Here is a 15,085-nt window from a genome sequence, read left to right as displayed (position 1 = left end):
ATTATGAAAGGCATTAGACAAGGGCAGCCAGTTAATGTCTGGAGCTGCACACAGCCGAATCATCAGACTAGGTAAGCAAGAACAACAGCGAAAAATGGCAGATGGAGCAATAGTAACTGACATAATCCATGATAGCATGATATTTTTACTGATATTTGTAAATTGTCTTTCTAAAAGTTTTGTTAGCATGTTGCTAATGTACTGTTAAATGTGGTTAAAGTTACCATCGTTTCTTACTGTATTCACGGAGACAAGAGCCGTTGCTATTTTCATTTTTTAACACTTGCAGTCTGTATAATGCATAAACACAACTTCATTCTTTATAAATCTCTCCAACAGTGTAGGATTAGCCGTTAGCCATGGAGGACAGCCTCAAATTCACTCAGAATAAAACTTTAACATCCAAAATAAATACTTTACTCACATAATTCGAAGCATGCATGCAGCATGCATGACGAACATCTTGTAAAGATTCATTTGAGGGTTATATTAGCTGTGTGAACTTTGTAAATGCACTGTAATATAGTCGACAGCTGGTGTGGCAGAGAGCACGCGATTTAAGGGGGCGGCGCCAAGTGTAAATCAGTGCATAGTTAATGATGCCCCAAAATAGGCAGTTAAAAAATGAATTAAAAAAAATCTATGGGGTATTTTGAGCTGAAACTTCACAGACACATTCAGGAGACACCTTATATTACATCTTGTGAAAGAACATTCTTGGGCACCTTTAAGGCAACTTACTTTTTTAAAGGTGCAGTGTGTAAATTTTAGCGGCATCTAGCGGTGAGGTTGCGAACTGCAACCAACGGCACTCACCCCTCCCTTCCGAAGCAAAATAGAGAAGCTACGGTGGCCGTCTGGCCGACACAAGACAAAGATGTCGTCGTCTGAGACAGTAGAGAGTATGTTAGCCAGTCAAGCAATGAGATTTCTTATTGTAACAAAGAACGATTTCTGCTTCTAATAAACCAGACGACTACTACTACTACTTCTTCTTCGTGCGAATTCAACATAGTGACAATGTAAGCTGCCTCTAAAAACACAAACGTCTTTGTCAATTTTTTGGAGTTCTTTGCAGTTTGTCCAATTAGGGCTGCTGTGGAAACTGTATAAATGTATAAAGCTTTATAAATGGTAATAAAAACATAACGGTTCATTATGTAAGGTCTTTATACACCACTGAAAACATAGTTATGTATATTATATTGCATTTCTGTCAACAGATCCTCCCAAATTTTACACATTGCACCTTTAAGTTAAAAAGCCAGATGATTCCTCCAGTGATTGGTAGCAGTTATTTTGGCAGCAGTTATTTCTCCCCATTTGAAGTAACTCATTAATACACAGGGACTTCTTTATTGACATTAAAAAAACAAAACAAACAAACACGTTTTTGTTTGGTGAATATGTTTTGGTGCATGTTTGAGCAGTAACCACCATAGACATTTAAAGATATTCAGATTAATGGTCAATCAATATTAATTTCTCAGTGGCTCAGATTTTTGAACCCTACAACAATCCTAAACATTTGGTAACATCCATACTATCAGGGGTCTCTCTCTTTCACACACAGACTACCCATCCCTAACCCTACCCATCACAACTAAATGCCTAAAAACCTTCTCCTTAAAACCAAATCTTGACCTGCAAACAGGCCTTTAAAGGGGTCTCAGAAAGTGAGGACCAGTCAAAATGTCCTCACTTTACTCACTTTGTCCACACTCGGATGTTGTACAAGTACACACACACATATACAAACTCACGCAAAGATTAATGGCAAGTCCCAAATCCGTTATTAGGACAAACACCCCCACACCTTAGAGTGAGACGGTATTGATTAGGCTGTGATGGATTGGCTTTTTAATTGTCAAGCATGATGCAAGTGTTCAGATTAATGGCTCACCTAGTACTGAACAACATGCACAACAATTTTGGCTGTGGATTTGCTTATGCATGTGGACATTTACTTACATGGGAATTAGTTCAAAAATAAGGGAACAAGAAACATGCATGAATACACGCACACTTCGCAAATTAAATATCGAGCCCTCTTAACTGATTCAGTCCTTCTAGGCCAGTTCTTGGATTCAAATCACTGCCCTGCTCTTTAATGTCTAAAGATGTGTGAACCCAATGCACATCCATCTCCCTGAACATTGTGCCATGTTTAAATTACTGTTTGCAGTATTCCTAGAATGGAACTACCCAGCCTTATCTCACCAATCTATAGCTGAATTTCTGCGCTAGTTGTTATCATCTAGTCCACATGAGGCACCGAGTGCTTGGTGGACCATGTAATAGACTGGAGTGAGAAGAGGAGGAAAAGATTGTCAGCCCCAAAAGCCACCAGTAGCCCCCATTCATCAGTGGTGTATGTGATTACAGCCTGAGCTCTATCACACAAGAGGACACATATGGAGTGGTATGGCCACATTAAAAGGGCACGGTAAAGGAGGAGAGATTGGAAAGAGGGTTGATAATGACAGAGGGACAGAAAGAGAGAGAGGGGGGAGGGCATAAAGGCAGAATGAAATCTGTGGTAGGTCTCTTTTCAGTGCTAAGGCAGGGTGCCTGAGATCTTCAGTTTGGCTGTCAGTGAGGGCTCAGCTCTGAAGGGTTTGACTGACAGTTCAAATCTCAAATTCAGAGTGATTAGCTTGGCCAGTCATGACTTGGCTCTGAAGCAAGGCAGGTTATGTTCTACTGTATATTTTTCAGAGATCTCTGTGTGTCTGGATGAGGGCTGGTGCATTTTACATAGCACTGAATCTTCAGCTTGTGCAGTCTCACAAATGGGTGGGTCAACTGCCATAGATGCTAGAAATATCCCAGTTAAAAGGTACCCTCCATAAGGGCGAGGCAGGGCGGGTATATATAACGTCTGATAATTACATGTGTCTAAAACAGGGAACCCTGAGAGCTTCGAGTTCAGCCACAGACTGCAGACACATCACAGAAGGGAAACATGCGCCACCCTCACTATCCAGAACCGCTTGCAAACCACAGCAGCCTAAGCCTGTAGTTACACTGGGTAAAAAAAAAATATCCACATGTGCTCTTACATCTTAAATATATAGTGAAGAATACAGTGCATAAACCAGGCTATGTTAAACATTGATGTGTGTTTACATTGGTGTGTGCATGCGGGAAGAAGAGAGAAAAAGAGTAGAAGTCTGTGTGACGTTTATATCTTAACCATCAGCATGTTTGCCTGTTTGTTTTAATTTGGCCAGATTTGAATTGTTCTGAAGGATAATCACTCTTTGGTACAAAATTAAGGCAGTAAAAATGATGTAAAAGCTTGCCTGGTGTTAACAGAGGCAGACAAATTAGAAAAAAAAAATCAATATGAACCAAAAAAAGAAAAAATCTATTCACCTTATTCCTGATGAGCCTAGGTGTTTTGAATTATGGGTGGCACTTCTGGTTTGGGGAACTTCCATTAAAAAGACTGAAATGAATTATTTCAAATCATAAGGTTGCCCTACAAACAAAGCTTATCTGTCAATTTTCCTTCATGAAAATCTGATCTTGGGAATAACGTAACGCTTGGAGTTTTAACGTGACATGTTATAACAACAAGAATATCTATGGAAACCCTTACGGAACAAAAATATATGGGAATATACTGCAGAATATAATGCGATGTATTACATAATACATTTCCATATATGGGAAACTAGTGCTTATTTTTTTCAATATACTGCAATATGCATTGACCATGTATGGCTATATATTGATACATATAAAATATGTATAAATGAAGACAAAAATAGCATTACATTCATAAAGTTTTATCCTTTATTGTGTACATATATTGCACATACATGTTCCCATATAAATGTGAATGTATTGTACACACACACATATACACACACATTCACAGAATGAGTTGGAGAGTAAATGTTAAAATTAAGTGTTATTTAATGTGTTTTGCTCAATATAGGGGGAGATCTGTTAGTGTTTAAAGTTGTATTATTTTGGAATTTAAAAGGTTTTATGGTATGTGTGAGTTTTTGGGGTTTCCATCGTGCTGAAGAGTAGAGCCTGTGGTGAGGTGTATGATTGGCTAAACAACATTAAGACTATAATAACTTTATTTATAAAGAAATGGTTGTGTACGCTATAACACAGTGATAGTCTGTTTGGTAGAAACTTTAGTACATGCAGGTGTGCTTTTGTTAACTAACTTGAAAATATGAAACATATAAAATGTAAATAATTATAAAATATGTTACACAATATATTTTACCATATATGTGTTTATACTGCATGAGTATCTGCAATATATTATTCATGCCGTACCATATCTGATCACATATAAATCTATTATTTAGATTTTTTTTTTGTATTTAATTTTTTTATTATTACTATATTATTAAGTATAGGCCTAGCCTATTACTGAATATAACATGACATACATTATGATATAGTAAATATATTATCACATATTTTTTCAGAATATGAAAAGCGGCAATTCCTTATGTATTATTAAATATATTGTAATATATTTTTCTGTATATTTTCAAATCATGTAATATATGCATTATTCATAATTAGGGAAATATATTTTCTTTCCATAAGGGAAGTCTCTGCACCCCTTTGCATTCCGCTTTAACAATATGAAAAAGGACAACATATAGGCTACTGCACATCTGTGGTCTGTTCTCCTGATTTAACTATACAGTGATTTAAGCCGGCTTATATTGCTCTGGAAAGAAAAGCGCTTTTGCGGTTATTCATGGTCCCATGAAACCTTGTTGATGCTTCTACACGTTTAAATGTCCTTTTAATAGTTCGATAGTTGAAGGGTGAGTAGAATAATGTCACCTCACTGTACCCAGTTAAAAAAAAAAAAAAAAGAATTATTACGTTTATAGATGAACATTTCGCTGATTGTTTACAGAAAATGGAAATTAACCAATAATTCGCGCGAAGCGTCATGGGGCGTAGGAATAAGGTGAATATATAGATCCATAAGGATATAAATAAGAGTCACAGTAGGAACGGGGAGTAAGAGAAGGAGAGAGACATCTATTATCTGCATAACTTGAAGAGATATTTCCGGGTTGCGGAGCAGGATGAAACCTATAGTAATAGCGCCCTCTGATGGCCGTCATCAGTTGAACAACAGACGCGTCACGTGTTCTAGAGAGTTCTAAGTGCATTGTGGGACCTCAACCCGGCTCCATCCATCCTCCTCTATTCCGCAAACATGATGGTGAGTGCTCATTCATGCCTGTTTTACTTTGAAATCCATCGTCATCTTAGCAGTTTACTCTTCTCCTAGTGTTGGGATATAAATGTCCAGAGAGAATAAAGCATAAAGGACATGTCTGCGAGATTATTTTTATCTTAAATGAGATAATACACCTAAAGTTTTACATTCATGCTAGCTAGCTTGGTTGCTAACGATTCATTCTTCTGTTTGAGAATGACAGGGAGAATTTAGAGATGTGCGTCACGATGCGACGTGCACAAGATCGCTTTTGTACGGCATATGTGCACATTTAAAAACATTTGTATTTCACAGTATTTTTGGTTGCTAAATAAAACCAAAGGGTTTGAGTTAGCATCCTTTCCGTAATGAGGAAAGATGTAATGAACTGTTAACCGGCTACACCCTTTGACACGGTTTGTTTTTAACAGTCACTACGATAAATCTGTGCTTTTATAAAACGCTTATTCCTGTTCCTGAGTAAAGGCTTTTTATTTTTAACACGTAGTGACACTTAAAGAGAGATATTAGTGCTTCTCATATGTGCATGACATCATGTTTAACTGCAATAACTGAAGATAAGAGCAGATATTATTCCATACGATGTAGTAAAGCTCTTTAAGTAAACAGCACAACATTGTTATAAATATAAGTAGTTAATTATATTGTCTGTAAATGAACTGTCAAAACTCTCCAATGGTCACGGAAACCCTTGAAAAACGTTAATTTACAGGTTTGGAAAGGTTATTAGCACAATATTGCAAAATATTGTGGTCAGTTATATTGTAAATAAAACACATTTTCTTTGGTCTGCTCTTAAAAATATTTAAAAAATTAATTGAATACAAGGGTTTTTCCTGGCTCAAAATGAGGTGGTGGTGGTAAAATCCTGATCATGGTCGAAAAGATTTGTATTTTGAGAACACTATCATATATAGAGAGTGTTTCCCACAGAATTGTGTGCTTTCTGTGGTGGTTGTACCTCTGTCCCTATAGGGGTGTCTGGGGGCTTGCTCCCCCGGAAGAAAATTTTGTACATTTTAAAGATAAATTCATTAATCTTGGGCACTTAGAGAGTTCAAAATCAAAATTAATAGCTCAAACCCATGTTCAGCGCTGTTAAAAATAAATCATCCACCCTCCAACTTCCCAAACCTACGGTATTCTCTGATTTAGATATCTGCACCTGATCATCACAAAATAACTATTAAAATTCTCAGTGTTAAGCATGATAATATAGTAACATGACACTTATGTAGGCGGCTTTTAAATATCTAAAATAAAAGTTCTTCTTTGGTAAAATAAAATTTCCATAATAGCCTATAAACACAGTTTTTACTCCATTGTCTCTGTTTCATTACATCAGTGTTGAAAAAAAAAAGACACTCTTATCAGAATAATTTCTGTTAAGCTTGTGTATATTTTTAGTTAAAGCTGTTAAGCAATATCTCATGTGGGGTCCTTTTGTGTTTTGTATAATGACCACTAGAAGATGCTCTAGGCATATGGTTTCCTTATGATTGGTTTTCCCTGAATAGAAATGCGTTGTCGTTGAAAAGGAAAGTAAAAGAGTGACGCACATTCCTTGCGTTTTACCAAATGAGAGTTCCGTGTCTTTATTAAAATCAATACATTAATGATTTATCTCTCATCTATCCGCAATTACTTGGAATGTTATTTTGTATTACTTGGCCGGCCCAACCCGGCAGGTTATCTGATGCGGATATAACCGCGATCTGCGCATCACTTTCGTGTGCTCACGCAGAATGTCCTGAACGGCTCCGTTCGAGACCAGCAAGTTGTAGGGCCGGAGTGAAAGCGATCTTTTCGGCACGTAACCCCATTTTCTGCAGTGGGGATGGGCAGAACGGTTTGATAATAAACACAGGCCGGGAAGCCGCAACAGAACTATGGTAAAGGGGTATCTGAGCATGTGACTGCCTGTCTGAGTTTTGTCAAAACTCAACAGCTGGAGTCGGCATTAAATTTGACAGAGACGACCGCCTCGTAATTCTCTATGCAGGTAAAACCCTGGACTGTGTAACTTTGATATTATGTTGATTATGTGACCATTCTTGAATCTCTCCTCTCAGCCCACTCCAGTCATCCTCCTAAAGGAGGGCACAGACTCTTCTCAGGGGGTCCCGCAGCTGGTCAGCAACATCAATGCCTGCCAGGTTGTGGCAGAGGCTGTGCGGACCACCCTCGGCCCCCGTGGCATGGACAAGCTTGTGGTGGATAACAGAGGTACGTCTGCACTTCTCTTTATTGGGAAGTATTGATACGTTTCTTGATATCATATTAATATGATGCTTGGCTTCATGTTGTGATTTACATGATGTTATCTTGCAGGCAAAGCCACTATTTCTAATGATGGAGCCACAATTCTGAAACTTTTGGAAGTTGTACACCCTGCGGCCAAGACTTTGGTAGACATTGCCAGATCTCAGGATGCTGAGGTAAGATTCCCTCTCATTGTCTGTACATTCAGGCTGCTTTAAAAGGAAATAGTTCTGGTTTTCAGCGTTGATTGACTGACATGCTATTCTAAAATGCACAATATTATAGCAGCTATGATGTGAAACACGTGTTCAACTAGCTATTGAGTGTTACTGCAAAGCAAATATTTAGAAAATGCCATATTATTTAATATTAATTAAATATTTTTCCTTTTCTATTTAATTATAATCATGAAATAGTTCATCATTCTTTGCAATGTGTAATGTGCAACATTATTCTTTGTGTTTATTCAGGTTGGTGATGGCACCACCTCAGTGACTCTGCTTGCTGCTGAGTTTCTGAAGCAGTTGAAGCCGTACGTAGAGGAGGGACTTCACCCCCAGACCATCATCAGAGCTTTCCGCACTGCCACTCAGCTTGCCGTCAAAAAGATCAACGAAATCGCTGTTACAGTCAAAAAGGATGATGAGCAGTGAGTCCAGACCCTGTGTGCTATTACATAGTCATGAGTTAGTATAACATAAATGTCAAGAGGTGATCATTTCTCCTCTCTTGCCACCACAGGGAACAAAGGAGGTTGTTGGAGAAGTGTGCTGCTACAGCTATGAACTCAAAGCTGATCGCAGGACAGAAGGATTTCTTCTCCAAGATGGTGGTAGATGCGGTGATGATGCTGGACGATCTGCTGCCTTTGAAGATGATTGGAGTGAAGAAGGTGCAGGGTGGAGCTCTGGAGGTGAGGGGAAGCTGTGTTCTAGATTAAAAAAAAAATGTATAAGTAGGTATTTGGCTTTGTTCACATTGCACAAATCTTTTGAACTGACTGGCCATACTGTCATTTTGCAAGTTTTGAGATCTGCATATTCAAGCTGTATATTTAGTCTTTTTATGAAATCTGTACAGTCAATATCTAATGTATCTTATCGGTTGCGTTAAATAGTAATGATGCAAGGGTCAGCATGACTTAGAGCTGGAATACACCACACATTTTCACACAGATTTTAAATCATTTAAACATCAGATAATTTTTCGGATCAGCAAGAAAAAAAAATAGGCTTGCAGTAGGGGCATGTGGTGGTAAAGTAAAAAAAAAAAAAAACAAAAAAAAAAATACATTAATTACTAGCATAGATAAGTACGATATAACAAAATTAGAAATAAAGGTCTAACTATAGTATTTAGGTACAGAAATGTAAATGTAAAGTAACACTATAGTGTTCACTGTATTTATATTAATCTTTGTTAAAGATGTTTTGTTGTTTGATGAACATTAATGTCATAGACACAGCAGGTATTTATTGGCTGCTGTCACTTTAAGGCTGAATGCAGAGATCCAATACACTGATACACATCCAATATTCTCCCAACTGTTTACGTTCACTTAAGACAGAATCAACTGTTTACGTGAATATTCGCCAAAACAGACATTTTTGACAATTTTGTTTGTATTTGTCTGTTTGACAAAAAAAAAAAAAAACTGTTCTGTCTGTGCACAGAAAACCCGACTAAATTGAGCTGTCTTTAACATCGATTTATCCATGTCTCTGCTTTTCTTCCTCCCATACATTTACATTTTTGCACATTTTATGAGACATTCTGCATTACTGGACACAATTGTATGTAATAGTGGCCCACAGCTGATTAGGAGTAAGACGGGGATAATGTGAGTTAGCCGGTTATAAAACGCAAAACTATATATTTTGAACCTCCGGTAGAAAATATATACATCAATAATTAATCATACTTGCAGGTTGTGATTCTGAGGAGCAAGTTGGTCCAAATAAGTTGGTACTGTCTCATCTTTAAGCATTTTTTTAAATCCTATTTAGACCTCACAGAGATTTGAGAATACATTGTCAAAAGGTTATACAGCTGTTGTTTCCCTGTGGTAATTTTAAACACTGACTTTTCACATCCTCATCCTATGGAAGTGTTTACAAAGAGAATTTGCTTTTGCAAAGCAGAAAACAGCCTCTTCTCGACATGTGCACAACACGAACAGCTAGCTACAGTGTTTGAGGATGGGTCAAGTTGTTCGCTGGTGGACGATGTAGAACATAGGTGGGGATTAGGCAAATGTGTTACCCAGTGATGTGTAGCAGTCATGGAAGTGGGATTTGAATTTTGGACGACTCATTTAGGGGGTTCAGAGCCGATTCTTTCTTTTGAGAGACAATATAACTATTTATTGTGCACTTTCGGCTTCACAACTTTGCAGATCGTTTACATTCACAGACAGCCACATTACACATTGCATGAAAGGTAATGTTCGAAAAGCACAATATGGGGCACTTTAACTTTTTTCTTTAGGCATTAATTTGCAGACTCTCATGAAGCTATGCTGTTGTGAGGTCCACTTGTTTAAGCAACAACGGAGGCTAAACATATACAAGAGAAATTTTGAAATGAAGAATTAAAATCAACAAAAGGAAGGAAAGAAAAATACAGTGTGGGAGCATTTTAATGAAGTAGTTAAGGATAGGATGAATCAAGTGCTGGATATGTGATATGTAACAGTGTTATTTTCATCTTCTCTTTTCAGCTCTTTACATATTGCTTTCTAGTTAGCTGAAATCCCCATCACATGACATTGGAGCACAGTAAATCGGAGTGATTGACGGCTAATATTAACCAACCTAAAAACTGCTTTAAAGTTAAGAATGTAAAGATGGTTTAATTGGTAATATGTGATAGAAAGATTTAATGGTCAATCTGTCAGCTTACAGCAGGCACATACTGTGCTGTAATTAGCAAACATTTTGTAGAGAAAGGGTCCAAAAAACAAACCAAAATGGTTGCAATTTCAAGCCTTGAACTGGATGGAATCTTCGTCTCAAGCACAAAAAAATTTGGGTTTTGACAGCTTTGACAGCAGAAAATCTGAAGACTGGCTCTGATTTTCTCCAACTAGTGTCAACTTCTCCAGACTGCAAATCAGCACACAAATGTGGGAAAAAATCATGTTGTGTATTCCAGCCCCATTACTCATACAGCAACTGAGAATAACTGTCAGTGTTTTAAGAGAGAATGGAAACTGGAAAACATGTTATTTGCCATGCAGACAACAAAATCTGTACAAATCTGATTTAAATATGACAAAAAAAAAACAACAGTTTTGCTGCCTGAACAAAGCCTTTTACACTTAGTGTCATTGTTGTGACAGCTGAACATTGTGGATCTACCTAGTATGATGTTCAAAAAGTTACAGAATGGGTGGGAAAAAAAAGTCTCTCCACTGACAAATTGCAGCAAAAGAAGATCTTAACTTTACACTCCTTTGTTTTTGCTGTGTGTCAGGAATCTCAGCTTGTGGCTGGTGTTGCATTCAAGAAGACCTTCTCCTATGCTGGCTTTGAGATGCAGCCCAAGCGCTATGTGAACCCAAAGATCGCACTGCTCAACATTGAGCTGGAGTTGAAGGCAGAAAAGGACAATGCTGAGGTTCGCGTGAACTCTGTGGAGGTCAGTACTGCTCTTCACTGTCACAGGTTTTCTAATGTACTTGTCAAGTATATTCCTTTTGATTGTTGAACAATGAAAGGACTGGGCCATGAGGAGGTCTGGTTCAAGTAAGATTAACAGTTACTGATGGTGTCATTTTAACATGGACTGATGTTTTGGCAGAAGTGAAGGCTCATTAGTATCATCTGATTTCTATAATTTCTACAAGTTATTGAAGTCACACTAACTAGTGCTAAAGTTCGCAAGACAAAATTTTCTGGAACACATTCTCATTTCAGTAAACCTTCATGGCCCGTGTAAACAAAGTTGTTTACATCATGTTTATGTGGCTGTTTGCAGGACTATCAGGCCATTGTTGATGCTGAATGGAACATTCTGTATGATAAGCTGGAGAAGATCTACAAATCTGGTGCAAAAGTGGTGCTGTCCAAGCTGCCCATTGGAGATGTAGCCACACAGTACTTTGCAGACAGAGATCTGTTCTGTGCAGGCCGTGTTGTGGAGGAAGATCTCAAGAGAACTATGATGGTATGATGGTTTCCCGTGTCCTGTCGTTTAGCTTTGACTGTCTATCAGTCAAATCGTCTTTCATGATTCAATTCCAGTCTGTTTACATTGAATAAACCATTAAATCCAGTTTTCTTTTAGCATTGTTATAGAGCACTGCAGGGATGATGTTTTTTGTAGGCCAACCAGAAAGTTGGCATCATCCTGTTTCTTTTGACAAAACCCAATAGGATTTTTCCATTGGCTTTTGGATTACTGCAGAAATTAGCTCATGACCAACACAAGTTTAAGATACTTGCACGTTTTTTTTTCACAGATAATCTTGACAAATTAACACAGCTTGTATGAATTTTAAATAAATAGAATTGGCAGAGGTAAACAGCTAAACACAGGCTATAATGGCTCGTTTCCACCAAGCAGTACGGTACAGTATGGTACGCAATTATTTCTGTTTCGATTGTCAGAAGTTGTGAATGGTAACACCATTAATTCTGAACAGTACCACTTTTTTGGGACCCTTCTGTTGGGGGACCTAGCACAGTAGTCCGGTACCTAAAGGGTGGAGCTAGATTCGCTGCAGAACGTTGATTGGTTGACACAGAATCGTCACTTGCACATGCTACAAGGGGAATGAGAACACAAGAGGTGCCATTTTTTTTAAATATAGTTGAAATACCATAAAAGCTTGTCTTCTTGTGACAAACAGCCACATGCTGAGAAGCAAGAACAAGATCTGCTGTATGTCCTCCATTGTTGTTTACTGTGACGCTTTTTTCTTTGCACAATCGCTACTTTCCGGCATACACCACGTCTATCAAGTAAGGGTACTGTTGGCGGTGGAAACGCAAGCCAGATCAGGGTTTTCAGTCCCGAAATGTACTGTACCGTATCCTACCTCTTGGTGGAAATAAGCCATAAAAGAACTACACCATGGTCACATGACAATTACCACTATTAAGCTTTTAGTGTTAGTCAGACCTTATTTCAGGCATTTAACCGAAAATCCATTGATTTGAGGATGATGGAACTGGAAGAGCTTAAAATTCTCTTTTCTGGGTTTTAGCCTACAAAAATGTCATTCCTGCTGAACTCTGTAGTGTTATTTGAAAGTTATTGTGAGTAGTTTAATGGCTGATATATGTGTCCTGATGTATCCTGATGTGTTGTTGACCATGTAGTTGTTAAAGCATTTGTACTGTGTCCTCCAGGCCTGTGGCGGCTCTATTCAGACCAGTGTCGGTGCCCTGACTGATGATGTGCTAGGACAGTGTGAGCTCTTTGAAGAAGTGCAGGTTGGAGGAGAAAGGTATGTTTTATTTTGTTTTTTCTTGCGTTAATACAAAATGTAATTGTCCATGAAACTAGAGATTTTAATTTAATAAAAGATTTCACATGAACATTTTCCATACTTAACGATATGTTTTCCATTACAGATACAACGTTTTTAAAGGCTGCCCAAAAGCCAAGACCTGCACCTTCATCCTGAGGGGCGGCGCAGAGCAGTTCATGGAAGAGACGGAACGCTCACTGCACGATGCTATCATGATTGTGCGCAGAGCGATCAAGGTGGGGAAAGCTTTAGCATATCTTGCTATAAATTACAACTGCAGATTTTGTTTTGTTGTTGTTGTTGAAAATTGAAGCTAGAATAAAATTTTGTTGTTGTTGTTTGTTTATTTTTCAATATATTGTAACTTTAGATATTCATACAAATAAAATATTCTGGTGCCAATGAAATTTTGCAAAAATGATCAAAAACGCTGGTGAGGAATTATGACATGCTGAAATTTCAGAATGCTTTAAGAACTGCCAGCAGGGGGAGACAAATTTCTTAAGCCTTTAAAGGATTAGTCCACTTTCAAATGAAAATTTCCTGATCATTTACTCACCCCCATGTCATCCAAGATGTTTGTCTTTCTTTCTTCAGTCAAAAAGAAATTAAGGTTTTTGATGAAAACATTCCGGGATTATTCTCCTTATCGTCGACTTCAATAGACTCCAAACAGCTGAAGGTCAAAATTACAGTTTCAGTGCTGCTTGAAAGAGCTCTACACGATCCCAGACAAGGAATAAGAGTCTTATCTTGCGAAACAATGTCATTTTCTAAAAAAAAATAAAATTTAATTATATATGTTTTAACCATAAACGCTAGTCTTGAACTAGCTCTCTTCTTCTCTATTAGAATTATGGTTAAAATGTGTATAACTTTATTTATTTAGAAAATGGCCGCACTCCTAGGTGTATATGACTTTCTTCTTTCAGATGAACACAATCAGAGTTATATAAATATCCTGACGCATCCATTAAAGTTTGGATGCATCAGGATATTTTTAATAAAACTCCGATTGTGTTCATCTGAAAGAAGAAAGTCATATACACCTAGGATGGCTTGAGGGTGAGTAAATCTTGGGGTAATTTTCATTTGAAAGTGGACTAATCCTTTAAGTAAAAAAAAAAGTTAACATGCTCCTATTTCCCCATGATAGAATGACTCAATTGTTGCTGGAGGTGGCGCTATAGAGATGGAGCTTTCGAAGTATCTGAGGGATTACTCTAGAACAATTCCAGGGAAGCAGCAGCTACTGATCGGAGCCTATGCCAAAGCCCTGGAGATAATTCCCAGACAGCTGTGTGACAATGCAGGCTTTGATGCTACCAATATCCTAAATAAACTGAGGGCCAAGCATGCACAGGTAGCTATACAAGTCATGCTTGATCATGTTTTATTTAATCATCTAAATGTAATGTCAGTGTTGTAATGTACCTTTGCATAATCTCTCTCTCCCCTAGGGTGGCATGTGGTATGGAGTAGACATAAATAATGAAGACATAGCGGATAACTTCCAAGCGTGCGTATGGGAGCCCTCTGTTGTGCGTATCAATGCCCTGACCGCTGCCTCTGAGGCTGCGTGCCTCATCCTCTCAGTGGATGAGACCATCAAGAACCCTCGCTCCACTGCTGACGGCCCAGCGGCACCTGCTGGCAGAGGAAGAGGTCGTGGTAGACCCCAACACGCCCACTAATCCACACCCATCCCCAGCAGTGTCTTGGGCAGAGCCTCTGGACTTTCAGAAGGTCAAAACAAATGCTGGCATCTTATAGGGCCTTAATTTGTTTCCTTGACCTGTTTTGTTACTCCCTGGTCCCACTAAATCGATGCATTTCTGTGCGTTTACAAAGGCTAAAACAGAATAAAATGTAATTAGTTCCAGATCGATGGAGATTGAATCATCTGTTGGGTAGTTGGAGATTTGAATGTTGTTTTGTGATAAGTCTGAGAACACACGCAAACCCTACATGCACTCAAAAAATAAAGTCAGTTTGTAGATCTGTATAAGCACTGATATGCAGGCACTCTGCTGAGATTTGTTCCTGTGTTGGTCATTCGGCGGAACTATTTATTGGACCATTAAAAGCAGTACTTTTGCTTCTCAACA

At 38.2% G+C, this 15,085-nt stretch overlaps 1 protein-coding gene across 1 annotated transcript; it reads left to right on the top strand.

The window, feature by feature from the left end:
• The first annotated feature begins 5,131 nt into the window (after positions 1–5,131).
• Positions 5,132–15,083, top strand: cct7 (chaperonin containing TCP1, subunit 7 (eta)). Its single transcript, XM_067401846.1, has 11 exons — positions 5,132–5,221; positions 7,312–7,465; positions 7,571–7,677; positions 7,972–8,150; positions 8,243–8,414; positions 10,976–11,140; positions 11,480–11,668; positions 12,856–12,953; positions 13,081–13,213; positions 14,134–14,340; positions 14,438–15,083. Exons 1-11 carry the CDS (start codon positions 5,216–5,218, stop codon positions 14,669–14,671), a joined length of 1,644 nt encoding a protein of 547 aa, XP_067257947.1. The 5' UTR covers positions 5,132–5,215; the 3' UTR covers positions 14,672–15,083.
• Positions 15,084–15,085: the final 2 nt, after the last annotated feature.

Source organism: Chanodichthys erythropterus, chromosome 11, assembly GCF_024489055.1.
Source record: "Chanodichthys erythropterus isolate Z2021 chromosome 11, ASM2448905v1, whole genome shotgun sequence".
Lineage (NCBI taxonomy): Eukaryota > Metazoa > Chordata > Actinopteri > Cypriniformes > Xenocyprididae > Chanodichthys > Chanodichthys erythropterus.
Note: the sequence above shows the minus strand (reverse complement) of the source record. Positions and strands in the feature narration are given on the sequence as shown.